Source organism: Mandrillus leucophaeus, unplaced genomic scaffold (assembly GCF_000951045.1).
Source record: "Mandrillus leucophaeus isolate KB7577 unplaced genomic scaffold, Mleu.le_1.0 Scaffold1312, whole genome shotgun sequence".
Lineage (NCBI taxonomy): Eukaryota > Metazoa > Chordata > Mammalia > Primates > Cercopithecidae > Mandrillus > Mandrillus leucophaeus.
The window spans coordinates 475918-500572 of record NW_012101269.1 but is presented as its reverse complement, the minus strand read 5'-3'; the positions used below and the strand labels follow the sequence as shown (position 1 = coordinate 500572).

Sequence of the window (24655 nt, the reverse complement as noted above, 5' to 3'; positions counted from 1 at the left end):
TCATTTTGAGGGAAAAAAGGGAGAAACATTTGACAATAATAACACACACAGCTAAAATACTCCTCTACACAATATATTCAAATTTTAAATGCTAGTGAAAAGAAAAGATGTTTACCAAACGCTTGGTTTTCTCTGAAATATTTGACTTCTTTTGGGAATTTCCCTCTTGCAGCACTATCTAAGGGAAAAAGCAAACACATGTTTTATAATGATTCAAAACATTTAGATTTAGCCACTCACTGCTGTCTCATAAAATTAAGGTAAGAAAGGAGTTAAATGTGTTAGATCAGATATTCTTTAAACCTTCTCTGTTCATGATGCTCCTAAGCCAAAAGAAATATCTAAGAGCTCCTTTACTAAGTAGTTAAGTCCAAATAACGGCCTAAGTATTTATGTCCTAACATTGTAGCCCTTTGAAAAATAATACATGTAAGTTGAAATAAAAATTTTTTATTTTGTTTTTAAATAACCTCGAGTACTTCCTAGTTAGATGTATGTACCTACTGGGCACTGCATACATTCATGTACCTTGGAGTGTATATTTCAGATTAGATATAGAATTCTCATTTCCTGTGTCACAGTGATTTTTACATTGTACTTGCTTTTACCACAGTAAATGCCAAACCCCAGCTTCACAAGGATATGAAAGGAATGTGACCAAAAATTGAAACTGTGAACTTCCTTGAATTCAAGAAGGATATGACAGATGCTGAGTACTACAGTGGTTCCCTTGAAAATTCAAGATACTTTGAGGCATTCTTGAGAGTTTACTGTAGTATCCAGGGCGCCACAGTACATGGTTTGGAAGCAGCAAAACTAGACCTAGGAAAACCCTAAAAAATTATATTCAGTAAGACAACAAAAAACTTTGCCAACAAAACCCATCATGGTTCTAGATGGTTGAGAGAAGTATATATCCATTATAAGGGGCACAAATAGGCACAGAAATATATTCTATTTCTTTGGTAATAGAGAAAGCAATGTGCTGTTACCTCCACTATATGTCCCCACCACATCTACAAACAAATTTTATTTCTTAAAGTTTAAGGTGCCCCACAACAGATACCGTTTTCTGATGAAAATCCTGATTTAGTGATTGTTGTAGCTCCTGAATACCATCTGAAAGTTGCTTGAACTCTTCTTGCTCTTCAACTGGAACAGAACTTAACACAGCAAAATAGATTAAAATACCGCTCTTCAGTTTTGAAAGGCTAAAATGAAATACCTGTCCTCAAATAACTTAGATGAAGAAATCCTCTACTTTTATGTTTCTGAATTACACCCTTTCATGTGGCAACCATTTAAAATGAATGATCTGGCCTCTACTACAGGCAAAAAATAAAAATCAAATGAGCTCCTTCAGTTCTCTACTATCAAATCTATGGATCCATCCACATACATACCTACCCTTTCTAACTTCACTCCTAATAAAATGCATATTGTATTCCTTCTGGTAATGCTGATTTCTCTACCTCTGTACTGGCTGTCATAGCCTCACATCTCTTACTCCCGTATCATCCATTCTTCCACTACTAGTCCTTCCTTACAACACTTACACGTGTTCAAGTCTCTTCTATATGAATGTTTTCAAATTTAGTTTTTGCCTATCTGATATATTAGCTGTTTTTATATAAACTCCCTGTTTAAAGCCTTTATCTATTTTTTTTAAAGTTATACTTTTTCCTATCAGTTTAAAGGGCTGCTTTATAGTTTTGTATATTATATTTGTATATTAGGAATATTACATGGGTTTTGTCATTAGAGTTGTAAGGCTTTGTGGCATGTGCTGCAAATATTCTCTCCACTTTGTCATTCTTCTTTTGATTTAGTTTGTGGTATCTTTTACCCTGTTACAGTCTAATGTCTGCCTGTCCCCAGTCTTTTCAGCTTACTGCTGCCTGTAAAGGCAATTTTAACCAGGGGCAGGTTAGAAAATCTCTCACCTAAAATAGATAACCTCAAAGACATCTCTATAAATTAGAAGAGATTTCAAAAATCCTGCTCAAAATCAATATATATATGAGGAAGGCCAAGAAATCACAACTGTTGAGTGATTCTTTTCCCTACATTACCTATAAGTCAAAAACAAAACAAATAGACAAAAAACTCTGTTGTAAGAGTAAACATTTGATGGAATCAACTGATTTGAAGGAACATAGTCCAGGCAGTTACTGCTCACTTACATAAGACGATATTCCAGACACAAATTAGAAGAGTAAGCTAAAGGCTTTAAACAAATCAGGCTAACACATCAACAACAGAAAAAGCCAAAGGATGTATTACATAATTAAGAGTTAGAAGAAAAACTAGTTTTTCTTTTTTCTTTTTTTTTAGAAAAGGCAAACTCAAATACCCTGCTATTTATTAAGGGAGATAAAAGAGACTCAAGGTGGACTATAGGGTTGTAAAATACTACTTACAATTCATTTTGCATTTTGAAATTGAATTTATTTTACTTGTAAATCTCCCACTTACTCAAGTCTCTCCAGTTTCATTAATGCCTCCTGGTGTGCAGCGTTTAACTGTTGCATTTTGTCCGCAGAGGATTTCTATTAAAGCAATTTTAATCATCTCATATTAGTGCATTTCAACACAATCAGAGTGTCCAAAATGCTTACTCATACTATAGTTTGAACCATCAGAAATAAGAAATTTAAGATAGAGTTAGGCCTTCATGACAAATGAATTAGGCATTTCTTTACTCAACACAAATGTCGGGCTCTCATCATAGGCACTGAGCTCAGTACTGAGAATTCTCAAGAAGACTAACTTATAGGTCTTGAACTTAAGTAGCTAAGTCTCCTTGAGGAGCCAGATACAAGAATAAAAACCCACAAAATAGCTTGTTGTTTTTAATATAATGGGAACCAACAAGAGTGACATCTAACCCAACTTGGGTAATGGCTAGGAAGAAGGGTGATAGGACATCGTAGAGGTGATAGATGTCTGAGATGTGTCTTAAAGATAGTGGATACTTAACCAAGCAAAATTATGAGAGTGTGTGTATGTTGGCACATGAATGTGGTAAGCTTTGAAGATTATATGATGTTTAGGAGGTATAAGCTTAGCATGATTTGTGCAAAGAAGTATGGATCCATATAGCTCAGTGAAGCTGGAGCCTAGGGTCTAAGTGTTTGGAGTTACTCTGGTGCTTTTCTAAGAGTATGGTACCCCATTACTGAAGATAAATGGGAAAAATCACACAGATGACTCATAATCTTCCCAAATTCTCTAAATTGTTGATAAAAGGAAAATGAGTTTCTGTCTGTTACAGAGATTGCCTTGGACTGAATCTGAGCAACCATGATAAACACCACCACAAACAGTCCAATTATGCCATTATTTAAAAGGCAATATAAACCTCAAATATGTCCATTATTTAATAAAAGCTAAATTATGCAAACTTCAAAGAAAAAAATGTAAACATATCAATATTCCCTAACATTTCCTCATAAAGGAAAACAAGCCTCAGCTACAAGATTTTAAAACAAGCAGAACTCAGCATCTCCATAATGTTACCAAATTTCAAAGAAAATCCGATTCTGAGATATGCTTTCCAGTAACTAAAATCTGCAAGTTTACATAAATATGAAAATGAATTCAATTCTAAAGGCAATACAGCAATTTGCTATCTATGGCAATAATTTCAAAACAGATTATAAGTTCATAAATAATGTTACTGATCTGGCATGTAACCCCAAAACATATTTAAATCTTACATATTGCCAAAGAAATTCCATATACGTCTCACGGCATGCTTCTCTGAAGTGAATAAAGTTGATAATGCCACTTAAAAACCGACTCGTCCGTTTTGCTTCTAAAATAGAAAGCAACACTCTTTAAATAAACCTTTGAACTAACATAACATGAAAATGAAAATTCATCCTCTTCCACTATATATTCTGCTCATAATACATAAAATAAAACTGTATAGGTTATAATAAAGTGTAGAAAATCTGCTCAAACTTAAAGGTAAGAATTATCTTTGTATTAATAACTTAAAAAAAAAAAGGCAACCCACTTTTGGTCATGAAGAAATAACAAAAACCAGAATTACCCTCCCATATTAAAAAACTAGAAAAACAAATAAAAATACATGAAGCAACAAATTTTAGATGCTGGACAACAGGCAATACAGTATAGCAATCGCCAAGAGAAACAAATGAGGTGAACTCTATTACTGCACCAGCCTATGACTGAAGAGTTTTCAGGCTGTACTCCAGAGAAAGAGAACACAAATAAAACTTGTGAATCTTGCTGGATCAAGAAGACAGAGTTTAGAGTTAGTAGAAGCCAAAGCGACTAGGATTTATGGAACTGAGTATTGAGACGAGGAAGCTGTAAATAGAAAGAGTTCTGGAAATCTGTAGAGGAATCCCCTCAAGTTCTCAGTTAAGTACTAATTAGTTCATGAATAGGAAGAAACTACTGAGGCCAGGAAAACAATCAAAAATATTTAAAGGAATAAAAAAAATCCAGCAACTAACAATGTAAAATTCACAATGTCTGGCATGGGCTAAAAATAACCAGACATGCCAACAAAAAGGACAACATGATCCATAAGAAAATATAATCAATCAACAGAAACATATTAAAAAATAACACAAATAAATAGATGATAGATTTAGTAGATAAGAATGTGAAAACAGTCTTTATAAATAAATAAAGGGGGCAGAGAAAATAATCAGCCATATGAAGAAATAAAAGATATTTTAAAAAAGATCTGAATTAAGAGTTGAAAAATACCTGAAATAAAAATTACACTGATAGGAATAACAGATTAGACCTAAAATAAAAGGATTCATGAAATTGAAGACATAATAGAAGTCATCTAAAATAAAGGCCAGAGAGAAAAAAAAGAATACAATATCTGAGCTGAGAGACAGTATCAAGCAGCATAACTAATGTGTAATTGGAATCCTACAAAAAGAAGGGACAAAAAAACTTTTACAGAATAGTTGAATGTTTTCCAAATTGTATAAAAACAATAACCATATCCAAGTAAGTGAACAAACCTAAATGGGGGGCAGGGATGGAGAGGGAGGGAAGAAAGAACAGAAAAACAAACAAACAAACAAAAAACAACCAAAAGTCACATTACATTCAAACTGCTAATAACTAACTTAGAAGGCAAAAAAAAAAAATCTTAGCAGCAGCCAGAGGAAAACAAAACACATTATAGAGAAAGAAACAAAGATAAGAAAAGCAACAGACTTATCAGAAACAATGCGAGTCAGAAGACAATGGAGCAATATATTTAAAGCACTGAAAAAACTGTCAACTAAGAATTCTATGTTGTAGTCCCTCAGTATCTGCTGGATATTGGTTCCAGGATGCCTACAGAACCCAAGTCTGTGAATGCACCAGTCCCTTACACCAGGCACAGTGGCCGGGTGTGGTGGCTCACACCTGTAATCCTAGTACTTTGGGAGGCCGAGGCCAGTGGATCACGAGGTCAAGAGATCGAGACCATCCTGGCCAACATGATGAAACCCCTTCTCTACTAAAACTACAAAAATTAGCTGGGTGTGGTTATGTGCACCTGTAGTCCCAGCTACTCGAGAGGCTGAGGCAGAAGGATCACTTGAACCTGGGAGGTGGAGGTTGCAGTGGGCCGAGACTGTGCCACTGCACACCAGCCTGGTGACAGAGTGAGACTCCGTCTCAAAAACAAAAACAAAAAAACCCGAAAAAACAAACAAAACAAACACACAAAAAATGGCATAGTATAGTCAGCCCTCCATATCTGTGCATTGTGCATCTGCAGATACAACCAACTATGGATTAAAAACTTGACTTTTCATATCCACTGAGTGCTTAAGAAAAATACCTTTTATTTATCCATTTTTCTTTCTTTCCTTCTCAAAAAGAAGCGGGTCTCACTGTATTGCTCAGGCTGGGATGCAGTGGCATGATCATAGCATAGCTCCCTGCAGTCTCAAATTCCTGGACTCAAGTTATTCTCCCATCTAAGCTGCTGGAATAGCTAGGATTACAGGTATCCATCACCACACCTGGCTCATTTTTAAAGTTTGTTTTGTAGAAAAAGGATTTTGCTATATTGCCCAGGCTGGTCTCAAACTCCCGGACTCAAGCAATTCTCCCACCTTGGCCTCTCAAAATGATAAGATTACAGGTGAGAGTCACTACACCTGGCCTCAAGAAAAATACCTTTCAAAAATTAAAGTGAAATAAAGGCTTTTTAACAGCACTACAAGAAGTGTTAAATAAAATGCTTCATGTGTAAGAAAAATCATACCAGATGGAAATTTGGTGTACTTAAAAGAATGTGAGTTAACATAAAAGACATTTTTCCTCATATAAAAAAATCTCTTTAAGAAAGAAATCATATCAAAAAAATGAATGCATCTGTATGTTTATTGTAGCACTATTCACAATAGCAAACATATAAAATGAACCTGTGTCAATCATTGGAGGATTAGATTTTTAAAATGTGGTGTGCATATACCACAGAACACTACTCAACCACTAAAGAGATAATGTCCTTTGCAGCAATATGGTTGGAACTTGAGGCTATCCTAAGTGAAATAACTCAGAAACAGAAAGTCAAATACTGCACATTGTCACTTATAAGCGGGAACTAAACAATGGGTACACATGGACATACAAAGTAGAACAGACATTGGAGACTCCAAAATGTGGGAGGACAGGAGAGGGATGAGGGTTGGAAAACTACTGATTTGGTACAATGTTCACTACTTGAGCGATGGGTGCACTAAAAGCTGAGATTTCATCACTACACAATATATGTATGCAAGAAATCTGCACTTGTACCCTCTATGTGTATTTTTTAAATGTCAAAATAGAAAATCCTTTAAAAGATAACTGTTTCACACAAATCTAATATTGATTAAGGGGTTTATGATATCTTTAAAAGTAAAATTTATGACACAATAGCACAAAGACCAGTAGTGGAGAAAATAAAAGTATATTATTGTAAGGTATACTATATTTGAAGACAGATAATGGTATGCTAAAGATATATACATATATACTAAAACTTGGAGCAAATACCATTTGAAAAAGACATATAGCTGATAAGCCAATAACAGACAAGGTAGAATATCTTTTTCATATATAGTATTATATAAAATAAAATTTATTTTAATAAACCAAAATAAGGCACGAAATGGAGAGAACAGGACTAAAGAACAGGACAAAGAGAAAACAAATAGTATAAAGGTGGATTTAAGCCCAATCATATCAATAATAACATTAAATGTAAATGGTCTAAGACTGATTAAAAGACAGCGATAGTGATGTTGAATTTAAAAAGCAAGACCCAACCATATGCTGTCTACAAGAAACCCATTTTAAATATAAAGACACAAGTTACAAGGATGATATGGCATGGTAACACTAATGAAAAGAAAACCTGAAGTAGCTATGGTAATATCAAATCAAGTATATTTCAGAGCAAAGACTATGTCATCAAGAGGATATAGCAATTCTAAATGTGTATGCTTCTAAAACTAGAGCTTCAAGGTACATAAAACAAAAATTTAAAGAACAGACAAAACAGACAAACTCACAATCATAGCTGAAGATTTTAACATCTATCAACAGTTCAATAGAACAACCAGCAAAAAAAAGTCTGTAAGGACCCAGTAGGCTTGAACAACGCTATTAACCAACTAGATCCAATTAACATGTTTAAAACACTCCACTCATCAACAACAGTGCTCATGGAACTTTTACAAGGGTAGACCATGTGGTGGGCTGAATAATAGCAACCAAAGATGTTCAGGTCCTACTCCTTGGAATTTGTGCATGTTACCTTATTTGCAAAGTGGCTTTATAAGTATAATTAAAGATCTTGAAAATGAGAAAATTATTATAGAATAACTAGGTGGGCCCTAAATGCAATCACAGTGTCCTTATAAGAGGAGAGTAGAGAAAGATTGGACTATACACAGAAAGTAGAAAGCAATGTGATCATGAAAGTGGAAAGAGATTTAAATATGCTATACTGCTGGCTTCAAAGACAGAAAGAAGTCATGAGCTGAGAAATGCAACCCTAGAAGCTAGAAAAGGCAAAGAAACTGACTCTCTCCTAGAGCCATCTGAAGGAGTGCAACCTTAGTAACATCTTGGTTTTGGCCCAGTGAAACCAGTTTTGAACTTCTGACCACTAGAACTATAGGAGAATAAATGTATGTTATCTTAAGTCACCAAGTTTGTGGTAATTTATTACAACCACCATAGTCAACAAATACAGACCATATTCTGGGTCATAAAATAAGTCTGAATACATCTAAATGGATTCAAATGATACAAAGTATATTCTCTGATCACAAAAGAAATAACTTAAAAATCAGTAACAGAAAAAAATGTGGGAAAATCCCCAAATATTTGGAAAGTAGCCAACACACTTATAAATAACCCGTACATGAAAAAAAAGAAATCAAAAGGGAAATTAGAAAATATCTTGAACCTAATAAAAATGAAAATACAACATATCAAGGTTTGGGGGATGCAGCTAAAGCAGCGCTAGAGGTAAATTTACAGCAATACATACTCATTAGGAAAGAAGAAAGGTATCTAATTAATGGACTCGGCTTACTGCCTTAAAAAAAAAAACTAGAAAAAAAAGAGTAAATGAAACCCAAAATAACCATGAAGAAAGAATAACAATAAGTTCAAAATTCAATAATAATAAAAAGACATATAATATAGAAAAGTCAATTAAGTCAAAAGGTGGTTCTTTGAAAAGTGATAAGCTGAAAACCAGACTGGTTAGGGAAAAAAAAAAAAGAATAAAGAAACAAATTATTAATGACAAAAATGAGAGGGAAGATGTTATTACCTACCACAATGACATATTGTTTGTACTCATATTCCCAAATTTATAGAACACTTTTTAAATGGAAAGAGTTTCTAAAAAATCAGAAAAACAGCTTTTCTGTGGCTCTTAAAAGGAAAAAAAAAATCCAACATGACATTAAAAATTCATATTGAAAAATGGGATATACTTTTTAAAGGCAATTTCCTTGAAGTTGTTTTTCTTTTTTTTTTTTACATTTACTGATGGAAAGGTGAAGGTGAAATGGTAGATTGAAGCCAGATATTAAAATTGTTTTGAATTCTCACTTACTTGGACATAGAATATCAGCAGTCTCAAAGTCATTCACCCGACAGATGGGCAAAAATGAGTCCCTTGAAGATGAAGTACAAAAAAGACTATTGAAAAGTATTTTGCACATTAAATACTAAGCCATAGGATATAAACATCTTATTCTCAGAAAGAGATTTCTGGATATACTTCTTAAGGTCAGGGGATGAAGCCAGAAGTCTACTATAATGTATAACCCTAAAGCACTGAAATCTATTTTTTCTGTATATTAATCACATAGTCATGCAATACTAAAGTATAGTTATAGATTCTAATAAACAGTACATAAACTTGGTGACACTAAGACTCTTTTAAGAACTCAAACCTCTTCACAAAGATGGTAAACAATTTTAGACTTACACTATCTTACAAGTTCAACTGAAAATATGCTGAGAAAGTGGCACAGTTGGAGGCAGTTCTGTTTGGTGGCAGTCTACAATTTTGAAATTTTGAATGTATATGGGATGAAATGAAGAGGAACATAGTAGGTATTCCTTCCCAAAGAAAATTATGTCTTTAAGAAAACATAATGCAATATAAATATGAATGTAGACTAAGACAATAAAATCACTCTTTACTCACAGATGAGTAACTAAATTGCTGAATGGTAAGAAGCCTTCCATTAAATGTGGATACATGACTTCAGAGTTCACTGGCATCTAAATGCAATAAACCACAAAATCAACCGTACACATTGATTAGACAAAATGAGAAAAATCTTCAGCTAAGATCAAAATATATTAACTTATTATCATTAAAGACCTTAATACATATTCTAGTATAAATACAGAGTTTTCATTATTATTAATGCTAGGTTCATAGTAGGTGCTTAATAAAGATTTTTAAATGAATTTTTAAAATGGAATAAGGTTAGCATTTACTAAATATCAGGTACTATGCAAATACTCAATTTGCTAAAAGCTCAGTTGCCTCATTTCAATTGTTTCAATCTTACTGCATATCTTCTGCTCTAATTTGGGAGTTCTTCCTGAGAAGAGAACAATATGAAGACATAGCTATTGTTTATTATAGTCTCTGAAGACAAATCTATAAATTTGTAACAACTGCAAAGCATCAATAATCTGTGTCATTTAAGTCTTCTACTATGGTTTTCATCTTACTAAAGCTATGGATATAAACCATTATTATGCATAAGATCCCAATGTAACTGACACTAATTTTCTATGTCTTTTAATTTGTTAAAAATAAAGTCAATAACTTCCCATCATAAAAGCCAGTATGCATTGTAAGCAGAACTGCAGCAAAACAAAAAAACAAAAAAACAAACGAACAAAAAAAAAAAACCCCATAATTTTGCCTCATCTTAAACTCACCATGTAAAAATGCTCCAGTCGAATTCCATATACTATTTGTAAGGCTCTCATGTAGATCATGTGCAAGACTTCAGGCTACAGCAAAAACAACTTTGAATATTCTGATGCATAACTCTAAAGTTTATCATAATGATGATAAACTCATACTATCATCATTACCATACAATATTATAGTCAATGAAAGCAAAGAAGAAAAAGGCAACAAAATTACTTCATTTCCCTTGAAATACTCCTTAATTTTTCCAAATTTAACACAAGATGCTTAGTTTGCTCATACATAAGTGGTCAAGGGATCAGCTGTTTAAGAACGAGAGAGCAGGTATATCCAAATCCAATCCAAGCAACCCAATCCACCTTAGGAAATGGAAGAAGAGTTAGTCTTTCAGAACAGGTTGTCAGGCATGTGGCAGAAATAACGGCACATTGAAAATGTGTGTGTGTGTGTGTGTGTGTGTGTGTGTTTTAAAGAACACAGGAAACCTTGTTTGCTGCCCAGATATTAAGGTTTCCTTAGATGTGAAGTTTAAGGGAACCTTTGATCAGGAGGTATAAATGTAATAGGGTTATATATGATTTTAAAAATTGGATCTTCTAAAACAGCAGTTCCTAAATGCAGGCATGTTAATCTGTTCTGATCCATGTAGTAATACAACTGTATTAGGTGAGCAGAAAGACGAGAAATATAGGGAAAACGTGGTAATCTTTTAAGAAAGCTGAATTTACTCAGTTTGAAGACATCAGTTATTCTAAAAGTATTTCTTCCATTTTCAAGAATCAAAGGGGGTAGCGATGTCAGAAAGTTTGAGTTCTACATCATTAAACCAGGTTTTACTATGTTATCACTTCAAGTCCAACACAAGAAACTGGAAGGAGACTTTGGGATTTTCTGTGACACATAAATAGTTCACTTTGTATTTAATAACTAAAGATAGAAAAAACAGTACCTGTGAAAACAAGTCAATTCCCCCTGGGGCATAATGCATGAAAATTAATCTGTAAGCTTCCAAAGAGGATTATTTCTAAGCATTTTTTTGTGGTTGAAAACCACTTGGAATAAGTTCCTTCAACCCCTACCAATAAATGATACTCTCAGACCACCATTCCAATAATAATAAAAAATTGAATATACTTTAATATGTTTTAGAAGCTGTTTTTTTGTTTGTTTTTTTTAAAAGAAAACGACTATATTAAAGAGTTGAATCCTAATGGGAATGTAGAAGTCACCACACATATAAACTTGGTGTTATTTTTAAATTACGCTAGGTGAGAGATTCTCTCTCGATGAAAATGATCTCCATCAAATAGGAGGGCATATCCCTTTCTTGCCACACTACAGACCTAGTAGCTTACTTTTTTCTTAAATACCATTATCCACATGCAAACATAACCACCTTTTACCTTTGGATTTGGATAAAGATCATTCTTGGTGAGGTTTTTACCATCAGCTCCTGTTAAGATCTTATTGCGAATATGAATCACAATCTCAGCTACATTGTATCTAGGGAAAGACAAAGTTTCCATCTTGGAAGTTTCCTGTTAATCTGAAGGAAGAAAAAAATATTAGAAATATCACATAATCAGTAGCTCTCATTATCTGGAAACTAATAAATATAAGGACAAAATGAACGAGCCAAAGTTGAACTATTCATAGTAGTGTTAACTATCATCAAATATCTTAGTAAAATAAAGACAAGTATTTATATATGTATCCTCAAATTACTTTTATTCTAAGGTGACACAGTTATTTTCTACTAATTTTCCTAGTGTTGTTCTCTTTTGTAGGAAGAGAAAAACACATTTGGGAAGGAGGACTTTGGTTGAATACATAGATGGGAACCATGTGCTTTTCTTTTACATATGAGGGCCAAGGAGCTTAACAAGACCAATCCTAATAATTAATTCTCAAAGCAAGGCATATAGGCAACATTATCAGCAGAAGCCATATATAAACAACAGTAATATAGGGCATAAAAAATTGTATTCAGTTTTGACATCCTATTCAATACATATATAGTGAGATGGCTAATCAGGTTGTGGATGCAAACAGAAGAGAGAAAAACAACTGAATAAGAATAGATTATATAATTGGTAGCAATTCCTATCACCAGAGTGAGAACTTCAAGAAAACGAAAAACCATATCTCCTAATGTCTTCACGTAGTGAGTTATTCCTATCTGTGTCCCCCTAGAGTAGTAGTTCTCTAACTTTATCCTCAAGGGCACATCTGGCAACGGCTGGAGACATTTTTGGTTGTCAGCCCTGGAGTGTGGGTGCCACTAGAATCTAGTGGGTAAAGACCAGGGATGCTGCCAAACGTCCTGTGATGTATAGGGTGGCCCCCCACAGCAAAGAATTATCCAGTTCAAAAGGTCAATAAATGCTGATGTTAAAAAACCTTGTACCTGTAATCTCAGCACTTTGAGGGGGACCAAAGCAGGTGGATCGCTTGAGCCCAGGAGTTTAAGACCAGCCTGGGCAACATGATGAAACCCTATCTCTACAAAAAACCTAAAAATTAGTCAGGCATGGTGGCCTATGCCTATAGTCCCAGCTACTTGGGAGTCTGAGGTGGGAGGATCACTTGAGACTGGGAAGTAGAGGTTGCAGTGAGCAGAGATTGCACCACTGCACTCCAGCCCAGGTGATAGAGACCCTGTGTTGAAAAGGAAAGGGAAGGAAAGGGGAGGGGAGGGAAGGGGAGGCAAGGGGAGGGAAGTGAAGGGAGGAAGAAAGAAAGAAAGAAAGAAAGAAAGAAAGAAAGAAAGAAACCCTTGTCCTAGAGCCTTGCATTTAACCCTGTTATGATACTAGTTGCAACGTACCAAAACTATGTTTAAAGAACTCTGACACTACATTGTGAGATTCCAGGATCTTTTCATTTTCTTCGTATCTCTCCCTGTAACCACAAAAATAGCAGTAGTAACAGCAAGAGGGAAATGAGCAGCAATAGCAGCCACTGCTCAGCCACTCCCTTAAATACCTGTTGTGTTACCTTCAGATCCCCTACTCTCCAGTGAAGCAAAATGATCTTAGAGACCCAATGTGAATATATTCAATTTTGCAAACACATTGAAATGGCCCACAATTCTGAGAATCTATTTCTTTAGGCTCCTAATGTTTTTCAGAATTTTAGGGTTAAAAAGGGGAGCTTTGGCAACTTGCCTAACCTCTAATAAATGGAAGCCATTCTAAAAAACGATTAACAAATAACTTCCCAATTCAGCTTGAACATGTGACATCATCACAGAATTCACTCTCAATGCAACTTTTTCCCACTTTATTATGATTCCAAATTAAATAACTCTTCCTTACAGTGTGTGGAAATATATTTTGTTGTAATTTTACCTCCCGGTCCAGTCACTGCAACTAAATAGAATATATTAATCTCCGTTTACATGACACCATTTTCAAAAATGTGAAGAAAGCTATTACACCTCTGCTAAGCCCTCCCTTCTTTAAAGTAAGTATAATTTGTTTATGTTTGGCTATATGTAACTTTAAAATACTCCTTATAACAACATTGTTTTAGAAACTACCATCTTATTCATCTTCCTGTAACACACACTATTTTGTAAATGTCTTCTTAAAATGTAGTGCCCAAACTGAACACGACATGGTCTGTCTAGGGCACAGTATTAATGGCCTCTGCTGTAGCACTTGTTGATCAACTGAAACTCCAAGAACTTCACCATGACCGTCTTGTATCAAGACGGCTTCTCCCTGTTCTTTTTTTCCCCCCTTTTCCTCTTTTTTGGTCACATCTGCTGGGTCACTTGTGTTCTTGTTGTATAAACTGATCATTTGAACCTTAAGCAAGAATTTGTACTTTCTACCATTAAATTTCATGATTGCAAGCTTTCCTGTTAGAGCTAGGACCTTTTGTCTAATTTTTTTTTCTTTGAGGCAGGGTCTCAGTTTGTCACCCAAGCTGGAGTGCAGTGTGGCACAATGACAGCTCACTGCAGCCTCGACCTCCCAGGTTCAAGCTATCCTCCTGCCTCAGCCTCCCAAGTAGCCAGGACTACAGCAGGCACACACCACCACGCCCTGTTAATTTGCGTGTGTGTGGAGATGGGGTCTATGTTGCCCAGTCTAGTCTTGAACTCCTGGGCTCAAGTGATCCTCCCACCTCAACCTCCCAAAGTGCTGGGATACAAGCATGAGCTACCTTGCCAGGCCATAAAGCTGGGATCTTTTGGAATCCAGATTCTGATGCATCACATATTAGATGTCCCCTTCGGCATAAATATGCATTCTACATTTTCATGTAAGTCATAGACTTAGAGGTTGTTCATAAAAGGACTGGACCAAAGAAAGACTTCAGAAAAAGTCACTTTTCCAAAAAACCTGCATCTGAATTACAGAATATTGCAATAGAAAGCATAGGTGTAAAGTATCTTCAAAATTATTATCACTCGTTCCTCTCTTCTCTAATATTTGGCACTCTACTATCAGATTAATCCTTATAAAAACACTTAATGCATCATATAATATTTGTACGAAAATACTTCAATTACCTTACCCACATCAAATTCAAATTTTTCTGCTAGGCTTCCAAAACCTTTAATAATTGAATGAAATTTGTGCTCCAAGTTAGTCTCCTAACTTTCCCAAACTTCCAGTATTTCCTTTTGGAACCTCCTCCAATATCCAAATTCTATCATTCTTTCGGAGTACCATTTCAGTTACAATTTATTCATTAACGAGAGATGAAGAAAGACACTTTCCAACTACACAGTTTGAGCTCCTGGGTGGGATAAAGTATATAAATGACTTAATATATACGCAGTAATACTCTGTCTAACGAGTAGCGGAGATTAACTGCTAATTATTCCTCTGGTTTCTCATTTATTTGCAGCACCACGATGCTGAGCAGAGTACGTACTAAAAGTATTATCTGTTAAATTTTACACATTTTATTTCGTTAAAATAAACTATTTGGGGACATCACAGTTCCAGGAGGCAGAGATTAAACAAAAATAAACAGAAATGACTCCCAACTTCAATGAATTAAGTAAAATGTTCCTTGAACTTTTAAAGGCAAAAAATGATCGCGTTACGCATGCGTAGTGCTATATATACGCTGCTCTCTTCCTTTGAATTTTGAAAGTTGCATTGAGAGTGATATTTTTGTCCTTTCATTCATGGTTTTGGATTTGGTTAAGAAACGTTTGGCAACGGAGATGTGTAAAAAGCTGACAAGCATCTGCGGCCAAATAAGCCACATCACCACCACCTTTCCAAAAATCACACATAAATGTATGCCTAAGTTGAACAATTTCAGCTCAAGCTCGTCTTCTTTGGTCTATGCTGCACCAGAAAACACCCATTAGTTTCGTAGGAACTGAACTCTGGTTGTTTCTGGGACTAAAATCAAATAAAAAGTAACGATGGGCCTGCCCCTCACCTCCCAGGCGCTGGTTTCTTCCGCCTCCTCCCACACCGCTGAGCACAACAAAAACACCGCCAGGCCCTGCGTCCCGACACCTGCACGCGCCTTGGGATGGCGAAGGTGTCCGCAGGCTTCCTTCCTCCGTCCTCTCGCGCTCACCTACAGTGCCGGCCGCCGACAGGAAGGCGGCGAGTTCGAGGAGCAGCTACAAGCAAAGTAAAAAATCAGCAAACGTCGACCGTTGTCACTTTTCAAACTTGCCGCCTCCTACTGGAAGTCCCGCCCCGTTCCGGCAAGCCCACGTCCAACCGCGACGGATGCCGGTTGGGCTCAAGAGACGCCAGGCAGGTGGGGCTGGAGTTGTCATGGAAGCGGCAGGGCGCATCGCGGAACCATTGCTCGCGGAGCTGGCGCCGAGTCGGAACCTCGGACTGAGGGAAGTGGAAGCGCCGCGGTTTCGGGGAAGAGACCGGGGTTGAGCATATATAGCCCAGCTCAGCGTGACTTCCGCCGGCGTTGAGCGCGTTTTCGGGGTCCGAGTTGAAGAGCAAAACCAAGTGGAGGAAACTTCACTAAGTTCAGGGTGACAAGGGAGGAAGTGCAGAGGTAATTTATAGAATTCCAGAGTAATAATAATTTGTTGAACATTGATTATGTGCCGGGTTCTGTTAGATGTTTATAAGCATCATCTCATTTAGATTTCATTAAAGGGGAGAAAAGGGAGAGTGGAGAGATACTATCATCCCCTCAGGTGAGGGCTCTGAATCAGAGAATGCAGTTATCTGCGCACAAGTAGCATAGCTTGGATATGAATACACATCCTCTGACTCTGTGCTCATAAGCACGACTTCAAGAGGTGGAAGGAACGTAACATTCATCTGGTCAAATCCTCTCGCTTTTACAGACAAGAAAACTGGACTCAGTGAGAAGTGATTTGTTAGAAGTTATACAGTAGGTGGTACTGTCTAAAGTAGAAACCAGGTCTCCTGATTTTAGCTTCTCCCTCTTCGATCAGCCCTCAGGAGGAGCCAGGAACATCAGGTGCTTTCCACCACTGAACTGTTCCCCAAACTTGCACATTCCTGAGTGAGTTGCATTCTTCAGATAAGGGACCCTGAAATCTGTATTTTTTTACATGGTATTTTGTTTGTTTTGGCAAGAGTGGAAACACTGCACTTAATACAAGTTAGGAAACCACGGCAGGCCTAGTTGTCAGGGGAGAAAGCCATTAAGTTTTATTGAGGTTTGGGACATGAGAGGACGTAATAAAACTTATATCTGGTCACAGGGTAGAGCATCATCTGGTGACAGTCGTGTGTTGGATAGGGAACCTCAACTGAATTATGTGAAAAAAGTGCTAGAAAGGTTGTGTTGAATGTAGACACAAATACCGGTCCTTTGTCCTGTGGGTTGAAGGACTAAACCTACTGATAGTGAAGTCTATACCAATTTTAAATAAAAATACATTTCATATTCATTAGTTCAGGGCTTTTGTCTTTCCTTTCAATGTCTATTTACTGATATAAGTCTCAAAGTCGCAATCTAGTAAGACTCAAAAGGAGGTTAAGAAAATAGATTTTTAAAAAATATTAGAGTCAGTGAGGAAAGCAGAAAAAAGAGACCTGTCTCGTTGACACTTGCCAAATCAAAGTGATTACTTATACGTGCATAACTTCCACCAAATCATATGTCCTTAGAGGCAGGGAAGGGAACCATAGTGTAGTGACTGAGAGCACATCTCTACGGTCAGAGGGAGTTGGATTGAAATCCCTGATTACACCATTTACTACCCAGGTGGACTTAGGCGAGCTATTTAACCTAACTGAGCTGGTTTTTGCATCTTTAAAATAGGGATAACAGTTCTACTTTATAGGGTATCATGAAGATTAAGTGAATTAGTTCCCGTAGAGTGCTTAATTAAGTGCTCGGCAAAATTATGAGTACTTGATAAATATTAGCTGTTATTTTGACTGTTATTATTTATACATGGTCCCTAGTAAAGTATCTTGCAAGTGGCAAGTGCTTAACAAATGTCTAAGTTGTTGTTGAGAATCGAGACAAAAAAACCAAGCGATTTATGTGAAAGCCAAGATTAGAATGGAACTTGGAGAAAGAGAAAAATGAGGCAAAGGAAGAAAAGAGCAAGATGACGATTTTGTTGTATCGACAATAAATATTGTTTATTTGGGGGTTAATATTACTATTGATGTGATAAATAGTTATATTAGAAGTATATTATTTGTTTAAAAAATGAATGTTTATTCAAATTAATTTAATTAGAAGGTTAAATCTGACTTTTAAAAACTTTTCGTTGCCTGATACTGGTCAGTGTAAGGTAGAAGGTGGAACATCAGAATTCTCACCCTAGACATTAGTCTAAGAGTTTTGTTATCACCTATAAAAACACTGACAATTGCAGAAAACTTCAGTGTTCTTTCTGATTGTAGCATCATAATTTTATACCCTCACATGTGCTACATTTGCCCTTCTATTTCATTTTCCCTGTCAGCCCTCCTGCTAATACCTCCCTTCACAGCCTAGTCTGCATGGTTTATCAGCATCCAAACTTCCTGTGTCTGATGCTTCTGACCCAGGTGCCTGTCAAAATCTTGTCCCTGAGTCTTGTCTATAAATCCTTAACTGGAAACACTGGAGAAAATGACACAAAGTGACATATGACAGATTGTCAGTCTCTATCTTCAGCTCTTTCCCTGATTCCTGACAAGCCCTTAATTTATCATCAGTAATTTCCCTTTCCTGTAACTTTCAGTGATTTCTCACAAACTTTACCCTTTCCTCATTCCTCTTCCCAGCCTAAATTCCTCTCTTTAATAGAAAGTGACCAGAGTAGTCTTAAAGGTATGTTTCAAGCACATAACACATTCGTATGCATCTGCAATTTGTTGTGTCTATTGCCTTTCTAATTTTAATTTCATGTTCCTTTTCTAGACTGCACTTTAAATTCTGGATGACAGACCTATCAGGACTGAGTGGACCTTTGAGTGACAAGATGGGGGGTGTTCCAAAGAGACCATGGCAGCCTGCAGCTAGGACTTTATCTTTAATGCAAGTGATGATGCTGTGATATCTAGTGCTTTAAACAAATCTCTTTTTTTAAGTGACAGGGTTTCCAAATTGTTATATCTACTTTGTTTAACAGATCAATAGGGACAAAAAGTTGACACACTTGGTCTAATGTAGAAATAGGTGAAATACTGATTGGGTCCTACACTCTACTTGCCATCAGAATCTCTATTCTTATGAATAGAGATTCCGTAGGGGCCACAGACAATTCCAATACTTTTTTCCCAGTTAACTGAGAAAATTAAAGCCATCATACAATATATAACTTCCTCCCTCTCCACGTCTGTCAATGCCACATATAGCCACCTGTCTTATTTGTCTGTCTCAGAAAATGTAACGTACTTCCTCCACTAATGTATGACCACTGTTTCTTGTTCTAGACCTCTTTTCTGCATTTGGTGTCATTGATCAAACCCTCCTTGAAACTCCTTTTGCATTTTTCCCATCTTTTTCTACCTGTCTCATGCTTCTTGGGGGTCTTTTTTTTCTCTGCCTGCCCATTAAATAGTATTTCCCAAAGTTCCAACCTTGAGTTGTTTTCTGTCTGTGTCTTCCCTGTGAGGACTATCCACTCATTGTTTTAACCTATTTGCTCATGGATTCTAAAACTACTGCTATTCCTAACCTCTTCCTTGAAGTTCAGACATTTGGGAGACTCATGAGCCCTTCAAACTCTAATTTGTCCTTTGCTTTCATTTGTACTCCCAATTCTATCTCATCTCACTGCCTCCAGCTGTAACTACTACCACCCCCACCTGCACCACCAAATCCATCTTGTAAGTATCAGCCAGAATGACCAGACTCAAATGTAAATCTATTTCACTTGCCTCCTTAAATTTCTGATCTCCCTCCACGGTCACCTTCAAGATAGTCCACCTCCATGGCCTGGTATGTTAGGGTCTTCATCATCTTGCCACTCTTTTCCTTCCCAGTCTTGTTTCCCCAGTACCATCTCCCATCCTACCCACTTCGCATTCATGAGGCTGCTTTACACCTGAGACCTTTCACATTCTTGTTGACTTTGTCTGGACTGTCTTTATTTTCTTTGGCTGACTCTTCTTTATCCTTACTAATTTTTTAGGGTTCTTCTAAGAAGCCTTTCCTTATTCCATAGTCTGAGTTAGTTGATTTTTCTCTGCTTTCTTGACATTCATGGATTCATTCAGAAAATATTCATTGAACCCTTATTTTATGCTAGATACTAAGCTAGATACTGGAAATGTAATAATGAAAAAGCAAATATGGCAATAACCAATCTAATAATTTCCTGACAGAGTTTACATTCTCATAGGGAAAAAAAAAATAAAAATAAAAAAAAAGGCAGTTCAGTCTTACTGGCTCCATGCTTGAGAATAGCTAGGAATTGAAAGGGTAAAAGACAAGTGTTCTAGATAGAGGCTAACAATGTTTATGAAGAAGAACACAGTCTAGAAACAGAGATTCTAGACAGGGGTGGAGAGGTAAATAGGGACCAGATCATGAAGAGCATTAGTGATGATGTAACAAACTTTGGACTCCTTCTTAAGGCTAATAGTACCTTTGAATGGTATCAACATGATTAGGTTAGTATTTAAATGATGAATCGCTACTCTGAGAAAAAGAACTCAAAGGGTGGCAATACCAGCAAGAAGGAAACCAGTTAGGAGATAATTGTAGTAAACCAGGGAAAGAAAGATGGCAGTTTATACTGGGGCATTGCCAGTGTGGGTAGAAATAGATCTCAGAAGAATTTTAGGAAGTAGAAATGGCAAAACTTGGTGACTGGCTGAATTGTGAGGGCAGAAATGGGATAAATCAAGGACAGAGTTTCAACAAGCTTTAGTGAAGACAGGGACTACGCCATTTGCTGTCATGTATTCACAGCTTAGCACAAATCTTTATATGCTGGAGATGCTTGATAAGTACAAATGAAATTTTCTGGCTTGAGTACCCAGATAAATGGGATGCCAGTCTCTGATTTAGGTAACATAGAGGCAGACTCAGTTGGGAGGTAACTGGTGATTCAGTTTTGAACATGTCTAGCTTAACATGCCTGTGAAACATACCATGTCCAGATACACGGCAATTGGATGAATGATTCTGAAACTCAAGAAGAGAGGTCTGAGATGGATTCTTTGCATACTTAAAAAAATAAAAGTGTATGTTATATTGAAATGATCTGTTTTGTGCCTGTCTCCACTATCACACAGGTCTGGTTCTTAACGACCTTTGATGTTCTAATGCCCAACACCATGCCTGGTACAAACTGCACACCCAATCAGTGTTTGTTGTTGAACTGAACTCCTTTTGAGACATGATGCATCTAACAAAGTAATAGTAGTAGCCTCTGAGGAGGGAAACTAGCAGGTTAGAGTGAAAAAGAAATGTTCATTTTGTTGAATATATTTTAGTTCCTTTTGCCTTTTCCTCCAATGTATTTCTATTTCATGAGAAATAAAAAGATGACATAAAAAGTGTTCTAGTAGATTTATATGGACTTAATACAAAAAGCAATACTCCAACTATGTTCTAGTCACTATAGAGTAGAATATTAAAATGCTATCTGATATTATATCATATTAGCTTTTTTTTTGAGACAGGGTCTCAGTCTGTTGCCCAGGCTGGTGTCATCATGGCTTACTGCAGCCTCAAACTCCTGTGCTGAAGCACCACATTACATTATTGATTGGTTTACAAATTCTGTGATTGTATTATTGATGCCATCATTCAATTCACTTATATGAATTAGGAATAGTAATAGCAAGATGAAGTGAAATTATGAACACACATTTTATAGTAAGGGCATGAGACAGAAAATCTTTGATGAGATATATACAAAATCTACAAAAGCAAACAAGTGCCATTGTTTTATACCTGCCTAACATTTCATACGAGAGGAAATAATGATACGTCTCTGCTATCGGCCAACATTTCTAGCTTGCTGACATAGGTAGCATTTAATATGCAAAACCTTTTAATCACAAGTATCAGAAAGCACATCTTAGCTGTAGTTATAAATGGAAAAGTAAAAATGCATAGTGCTTTTATATATTTTTGAGTTAGTATTGTAGTGTATAATTTTATATAAATGGTTGAGGCCATAGATATTTTGAAAGTACACGTTAGTATTTAAAGAAAACAGTAAATTCTAGTAACACTTTTGAATATACAGCATATTCACTGGGTGGCGCTGTTGCATTAATGTTAACCTTACATATTTTGAAAGTTTTATTTTCTTTTATATAAGTAAATTAGAGTGATAAACATTGAACACAATGTTCTGGATAAAAAAAAAATAGATTCTAAATTTATTGGCATTAGAATACATGTTTAGAGCCCAGGCTTAAGAAGAAAAATAGCATTGAATTCAAAATAGCTATCTGCTTTTTATTACCCTTTAATCATTACAAGCCTGTTAATCCACTTGACTTCTCAGCTGTGTTCATCTTTTTTAGTGGATTTGAGAACTGAGCTGTGCATTTGTAATACAGTATCTTTGTTAAGGACTCACATGGAATTCTTAGTTTGGAACTATAAAGTACCTATTCTTTGCTAATTTGTGATGAGCTCCAAATAAGATCTGAGGAAGCAAAAAGTTGCTATATTATACTCTAACCTCTCTAGTATCATTTTCCCAACTTTCCCAGCAAGTTCTATTATTTTAATATAGTTAATATAGAGAATCTTGGGAATTATCAGCTGAAACAAATTAAATATTCTTCAAAATTTTTGTTCAATGTGACTTTTTAAAATTCAGTTTTCTTTTGCAGAGATGGGGTCTCACTATGTTGGCCAGGCTGATCTCGAACTTCTGGCCTCAGGCAGTCCTCCTGTCTTGGCCTCCCAAAGTGCTGGAATTACAGGAATGAGCCAACTTACCCAGCCGAAATTCAATTTTTATATTCTGGATATTTTTAATATTCGTATTACAATATCCAGTGTTATTTTTCAGTTAAAGTAGTTAATGAGATTCTCAGGAAAAATACTCATATTAATGTATTCTAATTTTTTTATTTGAATAGTTTTTGGAGTATAGGTAGTTTTTGGTTACATGATTGAGACTTTATTAGTGATTTCTGAGATTTTATTGCACCTGTCACCCGAGCAGTGATTGTACTCTAATTTTTAAATTAGTCAGTTATAACACATTTTAGAAGGATGTCTTAGTTCATTCAGGCTGCTTTAACAAGCTACCACAAACTGGGTACCTTATAAGCAACAGAAATGTATTTTTCACAGTTCTGGAGGCTAGAAAAATCAAGACTCTGGCAGATTTGATATCTGGTGAGGGCTTGCTTTCTGGTTCATACATGACATCTTCTAGCTGTGCCCTTGCATAATGGAAGGCATGAATGAGCTTTGTTGGACCTCTTTTTTAAGGGCACTAGTCCCATTCATGAAGCCTCCCGTCATGAATTAATCATTTCTCAGAGGCCCCACCTCCTAATACCACCTTGGGAGTTGGAATTTCAAAATACGAATTTTGGGGAGACACAAACATTCATGCCATAGCAGAAGGGGAATTTTTAAAAAATGAAACCCATAATAACTCACAAATCAGAAAAGTTTGGGGATAAGTAGGTTTCTTTGTTGTTGTTGTTGTTTTGTTTTGTTTCGTTGGTGTTTTGTCACAGTTCTGGTGCCATGTTATCATTCTCATGAATTCTTTATGATAGTGATTTATATTGTCTAGAGTAAATTTTCTAATATGGACCCTTAGGAGAAAATCGCTTGTAAGTTCTCTACATCTTTTTCTAATCCTGTTTTCTCAAAAAGGGGTCTGAGTCTATGCATTTCTATATAAGTACCAAGTAATATTATCTCATTTCATCTTTAGTCTTTGGAAAAATCACCTGCCAGTTTTTCTTTACTCTTCATTCAGCAAATTCAACCTGGCAAACATAGGTTGACCATATATATTCAAAATTAATACCTGAATATTGTTCCTAGGACAATCTGTTAAGATAATTTACATTTATTCACCTTTTATACAATATTTTATAATAATGATAGTGCATATTTACAGAAGATGTACCAGGTGCCAGGTCTTCTCCATGTATTACCTTATTTAATTATCACAACAACTGCATGAAGTAGTTTCTCTTCCCATTCCATTTATAAACACACACACACATACACACATATACACATATATCATATTTACTTTAAGAAGACTGGAACAACTAGCTCAAGGTCATATATCTAGGAAACCAGAAAGACAAAAGTTGAGCCCAAGTAATTAATGTTAGAAGCTCTGTGCCTAGCTCCTCTACTGTGCTTCCTAATCTCAAACCCTTACACTGAGGAGGCAGTGCTAATTTTTGTAATCTGTGCAGCAGACTCTTTTTATGTTCTACAGATTTTATCCCTGAATCCTTCTAGAAAGGATTGTATGCCTGGATACCTACTATTCTACCACTTCCCTACAGTACAACACAGAATACATAGACCTGTGAAGGGTTCCTCAGTTCCTTGGGGAAGGATTTAGTTGATTGGATACTTTGGATGTCTTTGCTATGCTTTGTTGTTCAAGGGATTATATGTCTCTCTCCCTCGATAAGCCTTTGGGTGGGTTGGCAGTCTCACACAGACCTTCTAGGCCTTCAGAGATGTCCTACATATGTATTTTCTCATTCCTGACTCTTTCATTCTTCTGGCAGCCTCTAGGGTCTCTCCCATACCTTTCCTAGAACCTGTCACTCCAAAGAAAGAATAAAGTTCTCAGTTTTCTTC

At 36.1% G+C, this 24655-nt stretch overlaps 2 protein-coding genes across 4 annotated transcripts in view; one reads left to right on the top strand and one right to left on the bottom strand.

Moving 5' to 3' along the window:
• NUF2 (NUF2, NDC80 kinetochore complex component) overlaps nt 1-16185 on the bottom strand; it is a 30771-nt gene extending 14586 nt beyond the window's left edge. The window contains exons 1-10 of one of the 3 annotated variants that reach the window (XM_011972888.1): nt 15875-16150; nt 14985-15214; nt 11866-12008; nt 10468-10542; nt 9716-9792; nt 9116-9177; nt 3720-3817; nt 2476-2549; nt 1067-1163; nt 116-178 (exon numbers count right to left, since the gene is read on the bottom strand). In XM_011972888.1, the coding sequence (XP_011828278.1) occupies nt 116-178; nt 1067-1163; nt 2476-2549; nt 3720-3817; nt 9116-9177; nt 9716-9792; nt 10468-10542; nt 11866-11988 (669 nt within the window). In that variant the 5' untranslated portion in view covers nt 11989-12008; nt 14985-15214; nt 15875-16150. Of the gene's footprint in view, nt 1-115; nt 179-1066; nt 1164-2475; nt 2550-3719; nt 3818-9115; nt 9178-9715; nt 9793-10467; nt 10543-11865; nt 12009-14984; nt 15215-15874 lie in introns of all 3 variants that reach the window. The other 2 variants (XM_011972886.1, XM_011972887.1) reach the window with 2 other exon arrangements.
• A 148-nt stretch (nt 16186-16333) lies between these two features.
• RGS5 (regulator of G-protein signaling 5) overlaps nt 16334-24655 on the top strand; it is a 172473-nt gene continuing 164151 nt past the window's right edge. The window contains exon 1 of the mRNA XM_011972884.1: nt 16334-16465. The gene's annotated coding sequence lies outside the window, so the exon portion shown is untranslated. The remainder of the gene's footprint in view (nt 16466-24655) is intronic.